Source organism: Colletotrichum paranaense, assembly GCF_030867605.1.
Source record: "Colletotrichum paranaense strain IMI 384185 chromosome Unknown Scaffold_6.1, whole genome shotgun sequence".
NCBI lineage: Eukaryota > Fungi > Ascomycota > Sordariomycetes > Glomerellales > Glomerellaceae > Colletotrichum > Colletotrichum paranaense.
The window spans coordinates 1400428-1413076 of NW_026848964.1; the positions used below are offsets into that span (position 1 = coordinate 1400428).

A 12649-nucleotide genomic window follows, 5' to 3' on the forward strand; every position below is an offset into this window, starting at 1 on the left:
GATATGCTAGGCTAGGCACCTTGTACTGCTCCTGCGGCCTGCCATGCAAGATCCAAGGCCTCTGGAGTTTGCTATCGCTCTCCCCGCAGCACAGGCACAGGTATCGGCCCAGAATGAAATTTCGAGCGACACGGCAGCCAATGCGTTCCCCAGTTTCCATCTTGCGCTGCCGCCGTGTCTCGAGAGAGAGTTCGTCGGGGACGCTCCCCTGTCGCTTGTTCCAGGATCAATATCCACATATTCCACCCATTTTATCTTTTCCCCCCCTTTCATTGAACGCGTCGCCGTTTCTCCTTGTTGCTCGTCACTTGTCACCCGTCAGTGACTACCTTGACAGGCTTTGTCGCATTGAAGACGTTCATCATGTTTGGCGAAACGACCCTGGCAATCGGGTCTCTTCATGAGGCAGACAGGCGTGACAGGATCCATACTTGACTTTGCCGCCCCCAGTCTATCCTGGCCGCTTGTCTCGCTTGCTGAGAAGTTACGGAGCGTCTCCTTCTCCCTGCGTCAGTATGGATCCAGGTCGTTGTTGTTCTAGCTTTTGCGTCAGAACAGACACCATCCATCCATCGCTTCTTTTTTTTTTCTCTTCTTTTTTTTTTGCGCTATGATGATGAGCGAGAGAGTGAGACAGTACGGTTATGGCCTGAGCCGTTGGATGCTGACCGACGACCGTTGCAGTGCTGCTGTCAATGTCGCATCTATTCTATCGTCTTTTTTGCTGAAATTACTTGGCTTGGATCCGTATCGCTTTTCGTTCTCGCTCTCGCAACCTCCACAGGTTGTTCGATTCCTACACAATCCGCACACACACCCGCGTATACATCCTTGCTAAAGACGCTCGGCGCTGGGCGGTGCTGGAACATCCTCTCCTCAGGTCTCACTTATTTTATCACTGCCTTCTGGATCATCAACGTCAACATCAGTCATCAACTTCAGCCTTCGTTGTCGTTATCGTCATGGCGGATCGACCCGCGTTTTCGCTTGACGAGCAATACGAAATATCCGCATCATAGTCCCATAGCCTCATCCACAGTCATATCTCGTTTTTCCTACGAGTACTCCTCCTTCTCTGTACTTTGTACGACTTGCGAGGCAGCAAGATGCCAAGAAGCAGCTAGGAGCCTTTCCGTGCCAAGGCACAATCAAGTCGTAAAGCTTGTCTACGGATACGGAACACAGTCTTGCGGCTTGCCAACGGTTGGCCCCAACTCCGACTGACCTGACCCATTGATGAGGTGGTTCTTCCCGTACCGCGTCCACTTTGCGCGTGGTGTCGTGTCGGCTGTCTGTCGGTCTATCAATTGCGACTATCGATGCAACCTCGTCCCTGAGAAGCAATAAACGATTGGTCGCGACATATCATCTTGATTGTCGCCTGGGGGCGGCGCCATCTGCCCTGTTGGCCACTGACCATAAGCAGCCGGCGGGCCTTGGTCTAGGCGTCCAGGAGCTGGGAGAAGGGGAGTTTGCACTTTGCAGCAGGGCACGCTTTCGACGACATGGTCGACACTAAACACCCCCTCCCCAGAGACATATCTCGTCGTCGCCGACAGTCCAGAACCACAGGCTCGCCGCTAATGCAAGGCACATCCAACCAGAGTCCAGTGAGCTCACACCTTTTGATCTTTCCAGAACGACGACTCCCAGGTTCCAACACAGAGAACCCCCAACCGAGAACATGGTCCGGCCTTTTGTCACCTGCGGCCTTGTGGCATTCTTGCAGCTCTGCGGATTTGCTCTCTTGTCGCCTCACCCGCCTGGCCACCACCCTTTCCTTTGGTGTGTCAAGTCGTGATGCCGAACGGAAGACCAAGAGATAGGCTTGCGTCTCTTGGGTTCTTTTCCGCTTCTTGGCTTTCGTGGCCAACACACCACAATCCTATTTTGCCCGAACCGCTACACACCTCCTTCACTCACTTGTCCCAAACGGATCGCATGCACAGCAGGCGAGTCGACTCAGTCGATTTGCAGAGAAAAGTAGGCGAACATTGACTTGACAGACACGCTACAGTTCTATCGTGAATCCCTCTGCTGTGCCTCAAAACGACGGCTGTCAAATATCCCGCACTCGCCCCCAGATCGCTTTTTGCCGAGAACAGAATACTGCGACTGGGACTACATTCCACCTGTGACAATCGTCACACGAGTGGCTCCTCCCTCCGTCCTCTCTATTTCATTTTTGATCGTTGGCTTCACGAGGTCCAACCGGGCAGAGGGGCAAAGTGAGCAGGCCTCAACACAAACGGGGACCTTGTGCCGCTAAGCGTGCGTCGGCGACTCATGCACACAATGTCGGGGTGCCATCGTGTCATCCCCATCGCAGTGACCGCCCTGGCTATTCCATCTGATCCAAGGAAGATGACACAAATATTGGAGGAACACATGCAGCTCTGCACGAAATTCCAGAAAGCAGCAACTTGCGCAGACTGGTGTGCGGTCTGACATCATGAGGGGGGAATGCTTCGTCTCCTAGGCAAGTGAGACCAAGAATGAACCGATGCAAGCTGCTCGTGCTAGACGATAGATCAATGTGCGAGCGTGACAAGCCCCCGGGTCGCAGGATGAGCTTGAATGGTCCCATAGGTGTTCACTACTTAGTACTGGAGAGGCAGGCAAGGACACTAGAGAAGAAGCCCAACGGGGAAATCCAAATACCACTGCCCACGGAATCCAACGCCGGCCACGATACCATTGGATGCCGATGTTCGTCTCTGGTCCTAGCTCCGGAGGCGGGTGAGCTAACGGCGCAGCAAGCATTTTGTAGTACTGTACTATGTAGGCGCGGCCGGTGGACGAATGGGAGTTTACCCCTCACTGTCCCATCTTTGCGAATGGCACTTGCTATGGTTCAGTTCAGTTTTGGGAAGATCCGGTGAGAGTCGTGAGGAATCAGAATCGAGACCTAGGCGGTCAGGGTTGTGAGGTGTTCGGAAATCCAGCCCTTTTGACAAGCATCATGAGGGTTTTCGCCTTAGCCCAGGTCGGAAATTCCGACAGCCAGCCAGTTTGCGATCACAGAAGAGGCGATCACAGATGAAGAACATGGAGTGGCAGAGATGTTTGTGACGGATCTGCTGTAGGTCTCTTGACCATTTCTTGTCTCACTCACGTACATTTCTGTTTGGGGTTTAGGAGGGGTTCCTTTTCTCTCTACGACCAACGATAAGAGAGGAATTCAATTCCTTTTCCGAGCCTTTTGCTTGCAGCTTGACTGGTTGGCTCAGGCTGTCCTTGCTGCTGCTGCTGCAGTAGCCAGAGTCAGAATGGGAATGGCAGATGGGCATGACCCCACCCCCACGTGCCGTGTGAAAGTCGTCTCCTCTTTCGTTTGAAGATCTGAGTTGAATGTTGATGAAGCCTGAAGAGCACCAGGCTAAGATGTCTGGTTTCCGAACTGCCGTTGATGGAAAACTTGGAGGGGTAAACGCTGGACCGGCTGATACTCGCCAACACCACTTTACTTGCGCACTTTCAAAACATGTGTTCTAGAATATAGATACCATACCTCGCGTTCGCGCCGCGCGCGTGTGCGTGTGCATGTGCGTGTGTGTGTGTGTGCGCGCGATACAGCGTCGCATTCTGGAACAGAGCTTGTGAGGGAGATATCACGTCCCCGTCCCTGTCTCTCTTACACCCATGGGCTATGGATCACGAAGGACGAACTTCAGATGGCGTCTTTTGTGCGTCTTTACGGATACGTCGAAGCGTTTTTGCCCTGGAAGGCGACTATCCTATCTCAAATCTGTGTCTGTATCTGTACCGCGGCGTAGGGCCCTCCACCCCCTGGTCAAGTTTGATAGAGATAGGCGAACCCTGCGGCTGGTCTGCATGTCGCGATATCGCAGGCATCCTCCGACTCGGGGAGGGGGGGGAGGGAGGATAGAGTTTCTCCTTCCCAAGGTGGTCAGATACGATTCCGTATTATCTCTATCTGAGGCTACTCTTTCATCGCTGCTAGTTATTTTCGTGCTTGTGATGGATGATTGTGTGGTTGCTTTATCGTGGGCTTTTTTGCGCCTTGCGATATGGGGGAGATGGTACGACGTGGGGAACGCCAGTATGGGAACAGGTTGAAAATCATGGCGAGTCAGACAGACGTCTTGACTCTTGCGGACTGACATTACCCGCACAGGCGGGCAGACTAGTAACTTGTAAAGTTGTTGGATCGTCATCGCTCCGGGTTAACATTAACCACATCACACAGCCAAAGCATCCTATGTATCAATCATTGGAGAGATGGATAGTGTTCACTAGCTGCTTGAGCCTAAGACGACCTACGAATGCAGAGTACTCTGTCAGAGGGAAGTGATGCTCGGCGGCAGGAAACCTCGTGGGCTTCGGTGTGCACCTGTCATCACCTAACTTCGAGTCCTTCGACGCCGGCGGAATTACCGACCGGGGAGAAAATGTTTTGACTTTTTTTCTTGGTGCGCTGTTGTTCGGCCGGGGAGATTAAAGGCGGAGGAATGGTTACTGCCGAGGGCCGGGCGGGTAACACGGGTATTTCTCGACCATGGTTTCGAGCGGGATCACTTCCGGGCCCGAGCAGAGCGGTGCAGAGTTGCAGACGGAGGCGCCGTTGAGCTTTGATGCGGTCTGTTTCTTCTTGGGAAGTACGAAGTTCGCTGGTAGAGTTTCATGGATGACTTATGGACTTGTGACTGTAAGTTCCTTTCGTCATTCCTTATCTTAGGAGACCGTGATGCTGGGGGTTGTGTCGAGGGGAGTTTATCGTCAAGGCTGATGAGGGTCTCGATGTTGAACCTGCGGAGCAAGGTGAGGAGAATCTGTATCTAGCAGATGAACATGAAGCATGGTCATTCTCAAGCTCTCTCCTGTGCCGGGGGCTCTGCCAGGCCCTTGACTGCGAAGAGCCGCAATCTTCATCCGCGAGAGATATTGCAGCTTCGTCTTTAGAGTTCTGAAGAACGACGCCGACGTCTTGCTGATGGCGCGCATGTTGATGCTGTCTTTCAGTAGCGTCGAGTCCCCCTTGAACTGAGAGTAGTGAAGAAGGAGGCGGTCTCGGGTGAAAGCAGTTGACTCTTCATGTCATTCATTTCTCACTTTTGGTCCGATAGCCAACTGTGAGCTACCATCTTCAATAAATATCACAAGAATGTAACACAAGGCTGCTATTGGAAAGATGCCTAAGAGTGAGGCCCTCTCTTTCAGATATCTTCAGTCTCGTCTTCAACCCCGATGGCCACCACTGCCTCTTCCGCGACCTCTCCATGGACCAAGCCGTGTCTTCGTGGTCACGGTTTGATCTCCTTGGCAAACTCAGGCCCGGCAATCCATGTAGTCTTCGGCGACAGTGTAATATGTTTTGAGTTTCGTGCCATTGTCGATCCAGACACCAGAATCTCGGGGCTCGATGCCAGGTGAACGAACAAGGTACAGCAACAGACGCAGGCTAAGAGAACCAGTGTAGAAATTGCCTAAAGTCCTGTCAACAACTTTGAGAACTCGAATTCCTCTGAACCTCTTGGGTCTTTTTTGTTAGGTATGAAAGCCTCTTCGAAGTTTCCGCATGGTAGCTGGCTTACACCTGAGTACATCTTCTTAAGCTACCCGAAACGAGGTCCGATCGTATGTAGACCTATAGTCTTGATAAGCATACCTGAACCCGTTTCCATGTGCTCGAAACTCGGGCCACTGAGGTATTAGGAGGATAGGTCGAGGATGGAGGTATCGTTTCGGCCTCCCGTAATTCTTCCTTTGTTGAAGGCTGGAGGAAAAGAGAATTGTGTAATCTCTAAATAGATGCAGTAATCTGGCAGTGTCCATCTTAAACTCCCTTAAACTCCGAATTCTATACGCATGACGAAGAGGAAAAGCTACAATCATGGCCTTCCGCCTTTACAGTTGATCTCGCTCAGCCCAATCACTGAATTTGGGACGGCGGATTATGTTGCCTTAGCGGGACGGCAGAGAGACATCTTTTAGACCAAGGTGAAAGCCGCCTGGACACGAAGATTCTAGCCTCAACGCTCTTCTAGATCTCAACTTCTTGTAGTCTCTGGCATAGCGTCCCAATCCGTCTACTTATTTGAGACTTGCCCCTTGAGAATCATCGGGAACCTCTCAGGACTTGGCTGTTAAGTCAACATAAGGCTGTCAAGGCTAGATATCGAACACATGGTATTTGTGTGATGGGTTGGCCACATACGATCAGTTGACCAAAAGTCTTTTGCTATGGGTTGGCATCACACAAACCACTCAACTCGGCTGTACATCAGGGCAATAAGTATAATCAGAAACAGGTCCTCGACGCGACTAGTAAAGAGCTCGTGGCGTACTCTTTCACCGACCCATGACGATCCCTCCTGATGCTTATACACATTCATAAGTATATTCGTTGATCAGTTTTCCTTTGACCACTTCACTCGGCAGGATCACGCAAATGTTACAAGTTCAAGTCCATCTCAGTGTTGATAAAGTACCAATCCAAAGCTGCAGGACCAGCAACATATTTTATGCGTCCAACGAGCCCCTAGGGCATAAATCTATCCGACACTTACACGGCCTCGTAGTCCAACACCGCAACTTGCCGCCCTCCCACCCTGACACAAAATCCCCCTGGATATCAATTTAAATGTGAAGTGTTGAATAGCCGGTTGCCAGTGTCCGTGCCTTCGATTCCAGGGAACTTGTTGTCCGACAACCGAAGTGCGACGAGACTGAGATCTCCTTTACAAGCAAGTGGCTCTAGGACATCCGAGATGGCCTTGGCCTGAACAACACCGGCCACAATGACGATGCGAATCTCCAGCTTCAACCTCCGAACACGGTAGACGAACCCCTTGATTGACTTGCCGCTGTTGACCACCAAATCAACCAAGAGCAGCGTGTTCACTCCCACAAGAGTCTCCTTCGTGAGCTCGGAGGCACGGTTGGCGTGGATGAAGATGGCATGGGGGAACACCTCGCTGACACCAAGGGCCATGGGTTCACCACCGCGCATGAGAGCAACGATGGCTGTTCGGCTCTCGTCGACAAGTCGATGACCATCGGTATTGTAGCCCTGAACATGGGGTATAGGATATGTCTCTAGGCCGAGCAGCTCCGTCAGAAACTCGGTGGCGAGGTACCACCCAACTTGCCTATGGGCCGCTCTGAGACTAGGACCGGCCACAGACGCGTCGCGTGTCGCAGTCATGAGAAGTTTGGCTGCACTCTTGTTCGTGGCGTGCAGAACCTGGAGGTTGGCGTAGCGGTATAGGAAAGATTCTACAAAAGCTTGGCTAGAGATGTCGACAATCGGTAAATGCTCTGGATCAAGGCGGGGTGAAGAATGAATCGGGACCAAAGCCTGTCTTGGACGGAAGTTCTTGTCGCCAGTAATAACCCTGGTCAACTCAGCGTCCATTGTCTTGCTTCTAGAACGCTCCTCGCCGACGACGACGATAGCTTGGTCGGCCCTCTTGAGCATGGGCAAGTCCATCGGACTGTCTCCGAAAGCCCAGACAAACACACCTTTACTTTGCAGATGAGAGACAACGACGGCCTTGGCCTCAGGAGTAACAACGTAATCATCGGAAAAGCGGCCCCCACCGATGATCTTAACGTCATCATCGAGGCCCTCTCTCTCCAATATCAGTTTCCAGATTCGACGAAGGCCACACGTAGCGATGACGATGCCAACGCCGCGATGGCACTTGACGGCGTGAATCAGGGCCATGAACTCCGGGTATAGCGAGACAGCAGCGGCGACTTCCTCGCATACTTCGTCAAAGGCGCTTTCGACGTACTCATACAAAGCCATGGCCCGGTGAAAGAAAGCCAGGGAGTAGTCGTTGTTTTCGCTGAATAGCCTCTTCAGGGGACATATGAGGTCGTCCCAGAGCCAATGCTTTCCAAAGTTCTCCGGACCATCCCATACACAGTGGGGATATCGCCTCTGCGAAGTTGCCTTGAGCCTCTCCCAGAACATCGAGCCCGTGTCCGCTGCGCACAGCGTTCGATCCGCGTCCAACACCAACACCGTATCCCACCGATCGCGGCCTGGGCCCGAAAAAGCAATCGATCAGTCTCGCTTCTTACACGACGAGGGTTCTCTTCGTCTTTTGTCTCAATATTGCGCAGCATGTGTTCAATGCCGTCAAAAGAATGAGGCCCGCCGAGATACAGCGGCATGAAATGCATGCCATTCAGACGAGAAAGACGGGATAGAGCGGCGATTTCGGAATTCTTCCATTGTGCGAGGTGATGAGGTTGTAGTTCAGGGCGCTTTCGAAGTTCATCGTAAGTTCGTTGATCCCATAGACTGATAGCGGGCATATCCAGGTAGAGGATGTGGGTGCAGACGCGCATGTCGGCGTCGGTCCACACAACGTCATGGGAGGGAGGTTTGTCGTTCCAGAATGAGTAATGGCCGGTGACAATTCCAATACGCCCAGTCGCGGTACATTCATCGGCAACACATTGAATGGCTTGCTGTCGTTTTCGGGTTTTCGCGTCGTTGTGAAGTCGCTTGAATGCTTCCAGACCGCCGTCGACGAGGTTCCCAATGACCTCGGACCCCTCATAGTACTGGAACCGATCTCCAAAACCGAAGTATGTCTTGAGACGGCACAAGACGTAAGACTTGCCACTACCAGGAAGGCCGTATAGGCCGACGATTGTAGGCTTCTTGATGGCAGAGGTAGTATTGGAATTGGAGGCAGGCATCTTGATAGCCGATGGAGAATGAGTTGTTCAGCTGATCTGAGATGAAGTGGCTATCCTTGGTCGGAATGAGATTCGTTCAACAGAGCAAGACCAAGCGGCTCCAGTTCGGCTTATGTATAAGGTTGGAGCCTTCTCCAGCTTCGTGATCTGAGAGGAAAAGGCTTCTTTGGGGCAGTCATGAGACAAATGGCGGAAAGGGCGATTGGTTTGTTGCAGGCAGGAGTGATTCCCAATGCTAGAGGCAAGAAGTGTTTGTCCGCATTATGGCAACTTGTTTGCCTACGTAGTGTCTTAGTCTGCCTAGAGTCCCAAAGACTTTCTTTCTCACTTGTGATGGTAGATTCTCGGCCGTCATTTGCTTGGTGTTGATACCGGTGTTTGCCTTGAAAAATCCACCACAGCACCTCGGGGTTTTGAAAGCGGCTTTTTGCAAGCTAAGTAATTCCTATGCTCTTGGACGTATAAGTAGCTATGAGAATATGTGATCAATCAGCAATGAGGCGTTTCCGTCTAAGGTATCCCAACAAACGGCAACAAAATCTCGTTTGTGACCGCTAGCCCTCCTTAAAGGCTAGCTGCTGAGGCGAAAGCGACATGCAATGTTTAAGGCAATCTCATATTTCCCTAGATTTATGTATTCCTCCTCTTTTTTCCGGCAAAAGAAAGTTGGCTCCTTGAGGTGGGAATACATAGTAGACAACAGAACAAGCTGGTGATTGAGGAGGAGCCCGTCGAACGTGCGCGTTGCCCCTGTTATTTGTTTTGAACAATTGGCTTTATTAGATTTGCCTCCTCAACTATTTCTTGATTTTAGATGAATTTACATTACATTAAATTTCCTTACATCGAGAGGGGTATCATGCTATCATACAAAGTGTTCTTCCCGTGCCTAAATTACCTATGCAATATCCCGTCCGTCCATTCATCTAAATGTGTTTCGTTCCCTCTGTGTCGAATCCAACGGTCGTGGCCTCATCCTTTTGCCTCAAGGCCGCACCATCATCGCCACGGCTCAGACTCCGCCCCCTTGGTTTCTCGACATCCTCGACATCCCGTTCGCTGCCCTCATCAAGTTGCTTCTCCTTCTCCCTCTGTGCCTCAGCAGCAACGGTAGCCGCCACAACCCCAGAAACCCCGCCAACAGCAGCCGCAGCCTCAGCCGCCTCGGCATCCTCCTTGGCCTTCTGCTTCGCCTGCTGCTCCTTCTTCACGCTCTTCCACTCCATACCACCAGCTCCGATGAACACGGAGCAAACCATGACCAGCGCAACCACGAACACAACCTTCAGCGCTCCGTTGTAAGCCTCCAACACAGGTCCTTTCACATTGTCCGGCAGATCTGTCAGCGATGTCGCGCCGGTAGTTTGCAAGTTGATTCCCTCGAGCCCAGGCAGCCCCTTGATCCTCTTCACAAGTTCGTTGTTCAGCACCGTCTGCCCAACCGAGATAAACACGGCGCCACCGAGCGTCTGCGAGAAGAACATGATACTCGCGCCCACAGGCACGTCTTTCAGCTTGAGCACCGTCTGTGCAGCAAGATTCGGCGCCTGGAACGTCATGCCCTGCCCAATACCGTAGATGACCTGGTACGCCGCCCACTTTGCCGTGCTCGTATCCACCTCAAGCGTCGTCATCAAGCCCGCGCCGACAGACATGATGCAGATACCGACGAGCATCACGGGGGTGTAGTACCCAATCTTAGTGATGACGCCTCCTGATACGGCTGCGAAGACGGTCATGGAGAGAACCATGGGGAGGGTGCGGACGCCGGACTCGACGGCTGTAAAGCCCTTGATGGCCTGGAGCCAGATGGGGAGGTAGTACGCCATCAACATCATCTGTCCGCCGAGGGAGAAGGCAGCCCAGGCGGCGAAGGCGATGGAGCGTTGACGGATAATGCGAGGTGGGACGGTCGCAGTGTTGGGGAGGAGGATCTGGATGGCGATGAAGGATAGGAGAAGGACGACGGCGAGGACCAGGAGGGCAATGATTCGCCCGTTGCTCCACTGCGATTTATCAGTGAATGTTTCTACTTGTAGGGCAATAGGCAATAAGGTGTAAGATAGGAATGAGAAGAAGGGAAAATCGTGGTACTCACAGCATACTCAACACCACCCCACTGCAACGCAAGAAGCAAGCAAACAACGCCAGGAATAAACACTGACGTTCCCGCAAAGTCCAACTGCTTCAACTTATCCCACAACGAAGACTCGGTAAGATTCTGCTCCGGCGGCCTCATCACAAACGCAATCACCACCAGCGCGACGCCCCCCAGTGGCAGGTTGATATAAAAGCACCACCGCCAGGTAACCTTTGTCGTGAACGCGCCGCCAAGTAGTGGCCCGATGACGGACGCAATACCAAACACGGCCCCGAATGCGCCCTGATACTTGGGGCGGCGGTGCAGCGGGACGGAGTGGACCATGACGACGATAGTGCCGGCAAAGATACCCGCGCCGCCGATGCCTGCGATGGCGCGGCCGACGATGAAGGCGGCGCTATCGGGAGCCGCGCCGCAGACGGCGGAGCCGACCTCGAAGAGTATGACAGAGCAGAGAAAGACGCGCTTGATGGGAAAGAAGGCGTAGAGCTTGCCGAAGAGGAGCTGGAAGGCGCAGGTTGTCAGGAGGTAAGCGCTTCCGTACCAGCCTATGTCGGTGACGGAGTGAAAGTCGTCTGTGATTTGGGGGATTGCTGTGGCGATGATGAGGCGATCCTGTTAGTGGTGTTAGTCTCGTGGGAAAGGGGATAAGGAGGATTCTGAGGGAGGTAATACCAATGCAACGAGGAACATGGACACCAAGATGGACAACATGATTAGGAAGAGTTTCACGCCCTTTGGGTACTGAATCGATCGCGTCGTCGAGGTATGCGTGAGAGCATGCTCTGCGGGTTGCTGTTCCTCTTCATCGTGAATTTTACTCGTCCGTGATGAGGCCGGTGGTTCGCTCGTTGGCGTCGTGGCGGGGACGGCGCCATTGTCGCGCTTTTTGAAGAACATGGCGATAGTTTCGATCTGTCGTTCGTTCGTAATCGTCCAACCCAGGAAACCCAAAGCTTATAAGCTTTCGTTCTTCTCTTTTTGTCTCCCAAAGTTGTCGGTCTCGGCTCGTAGTCGACACTCTTAATACAAGTTCAACTCAATGTCTCTCATTCAGACCTCTGTAGATCTCGAAAACCTTTTTGTTATGAACCAGGAGGAGTCGTAAGGAAGTCGTCGACGATGGAGAGATAAGTAGGCAATCAACACGTTCGAAGAGAAAAGAGTCATCCCAAGTACATATATCGCATTTCCCCTAAACAAGACAAAACAAGCCTATTCGAAACAAACAAAACGAATGACCCCCCGAAAAAGGACGTAAGAAACGTCCGGTCACGACGAAGAGACGACCTAACGCATGTCCGCATGACGAGGACGACTCACATCCAACACCCGTTCGGGGATTTCTATTCTCCTTTCTTTCTTACCTCCTTGCTCCCGCCAATGACAGCAAAGCACCAGACCAAAGAACCACCCTAAAAGAGCCTCCAATCTTGGCTCCCGCCCGCCCGCTCGTGTCTAGCCACGCGACCTAGGCACCAAAGACCCAAAGAACTTGAATGAGTCTAGGTCGGTCTGACTCTGAGCCAGGCTTCATTCCGAAATGTTTCCTGGAATGTGCCTGATTATGATGGCCTTCTTCGCGGCTCATGCTTACGTACCCACAATGACTTATCCACAAGTTCACCAAAGTCCATCCAACAAGAGAAATGCCGGGCGATTCTCGGATCTCAGTATTTCTCAATCGTGAGGGAAACCATACCCGCTTGTAGACGGATGTAAGCCAAGCGTATACGTGGGTAAGCAATCGGCATTTTCAATGCCGATTCACATACCTCAGTCTTCACTGGCGCAGTAAGTCAAGCCTCACCGTAACGCTTAAAACCAGCAGACTGTCCAATTAGTTAAACGCCACGCGCAGCTGCAATT

At 52.2% G+C, this 12649-nt stretch overlaps 5 protein-coding genes across 5 annotated transcripts; 2 read left to right on the forward strand and 3 right to left on the reverse strand.

The window, feature by feature from the left end:
* Window positions 1–516: 516 nt before the first annotated feature.
* CPAR01_08120 (uncharacterized protein) lies at window positions 517–1224 on the forward strand (the record flags this gene model as incomplete). Its single annotated transcript, XM_060492389.1, has 1 exon — window positions 517–1224. A coding segment is annotated over one exon (708 nt), but the record flags the coding sequence as incomplete, so codon positions are not given.
* A 359-nt stretch (window positions 1225–1583) lies between these two features.
* Window positions 1584–1998, forward strand: CPAR01_08121 (uncharacterized protein; the record flags this gene model as incomplete). Its single annotated transcript, XM_060492390.1, has 2 exons — window positions 1584–1797; window positions 1841–1998. 2 exons carry the CDS (start codon window positions 1584–1586, stop codon window positions 1996–1998), a joined length of 372 nt encoding a protein of 123 aa, XP_060348760.1.
* Window positions 1999–6595: 4597 nt separating this feature from the next.
* On the reverse strand, window positions 6596–8679 carry CPAR01_08122 (uracil phosphoribosyltransferase; the record flags this gene model as incomplete). Its single annotated transcript, XM_060492391.1, has 2 exons — window positions 6596–7956; window positions 8004–8679. 2 exons carry the CDS (start codon window positions 8677–8679, stop codon window positions 6596–6598), a joined length of 2037 nt encoding a protein of 678 aa, XP_060348761.1.
* Window positions 8680–9605: 926 nt separating this feature from the next.
* CPAR01_08123 (major facilitator superfamily transporter) lies at window positions 9606–11680 on the reverse strand (the record flags this gene model as incomplete). The annotated part of the gene is made up of 3 exons (XM_060492392.1): window positions 9606–10685; window positions 10778–11395; window positions 11456–11680. 3 exons carry the CDS (start codon window positions 11678–11680, stop codon window positions 9606–9608), a joined length of 1923 nt encoding a protein of 640 aa, XP_060348762.1.
* A 571-nt stretch (window positions 11681–12251) lies between these two features.
* CPAR01_08124 (uncharacterized protein) lies at window positions 12252–12371 on the reverse strand (the record flags this gene model as incomplete). The annotated part of the gene is made up of 1 exon (XM_060492393.1): window positions 12252–12371. One exon carries the CDS (start codon window positions 12369–12371, stop codon window positions 12252–12254), a length of 120 nt encoding a protein of 39 aa, XP_060348763.1.
* Window positions 12372–12649: the final 278 nt, after the last annotated feature.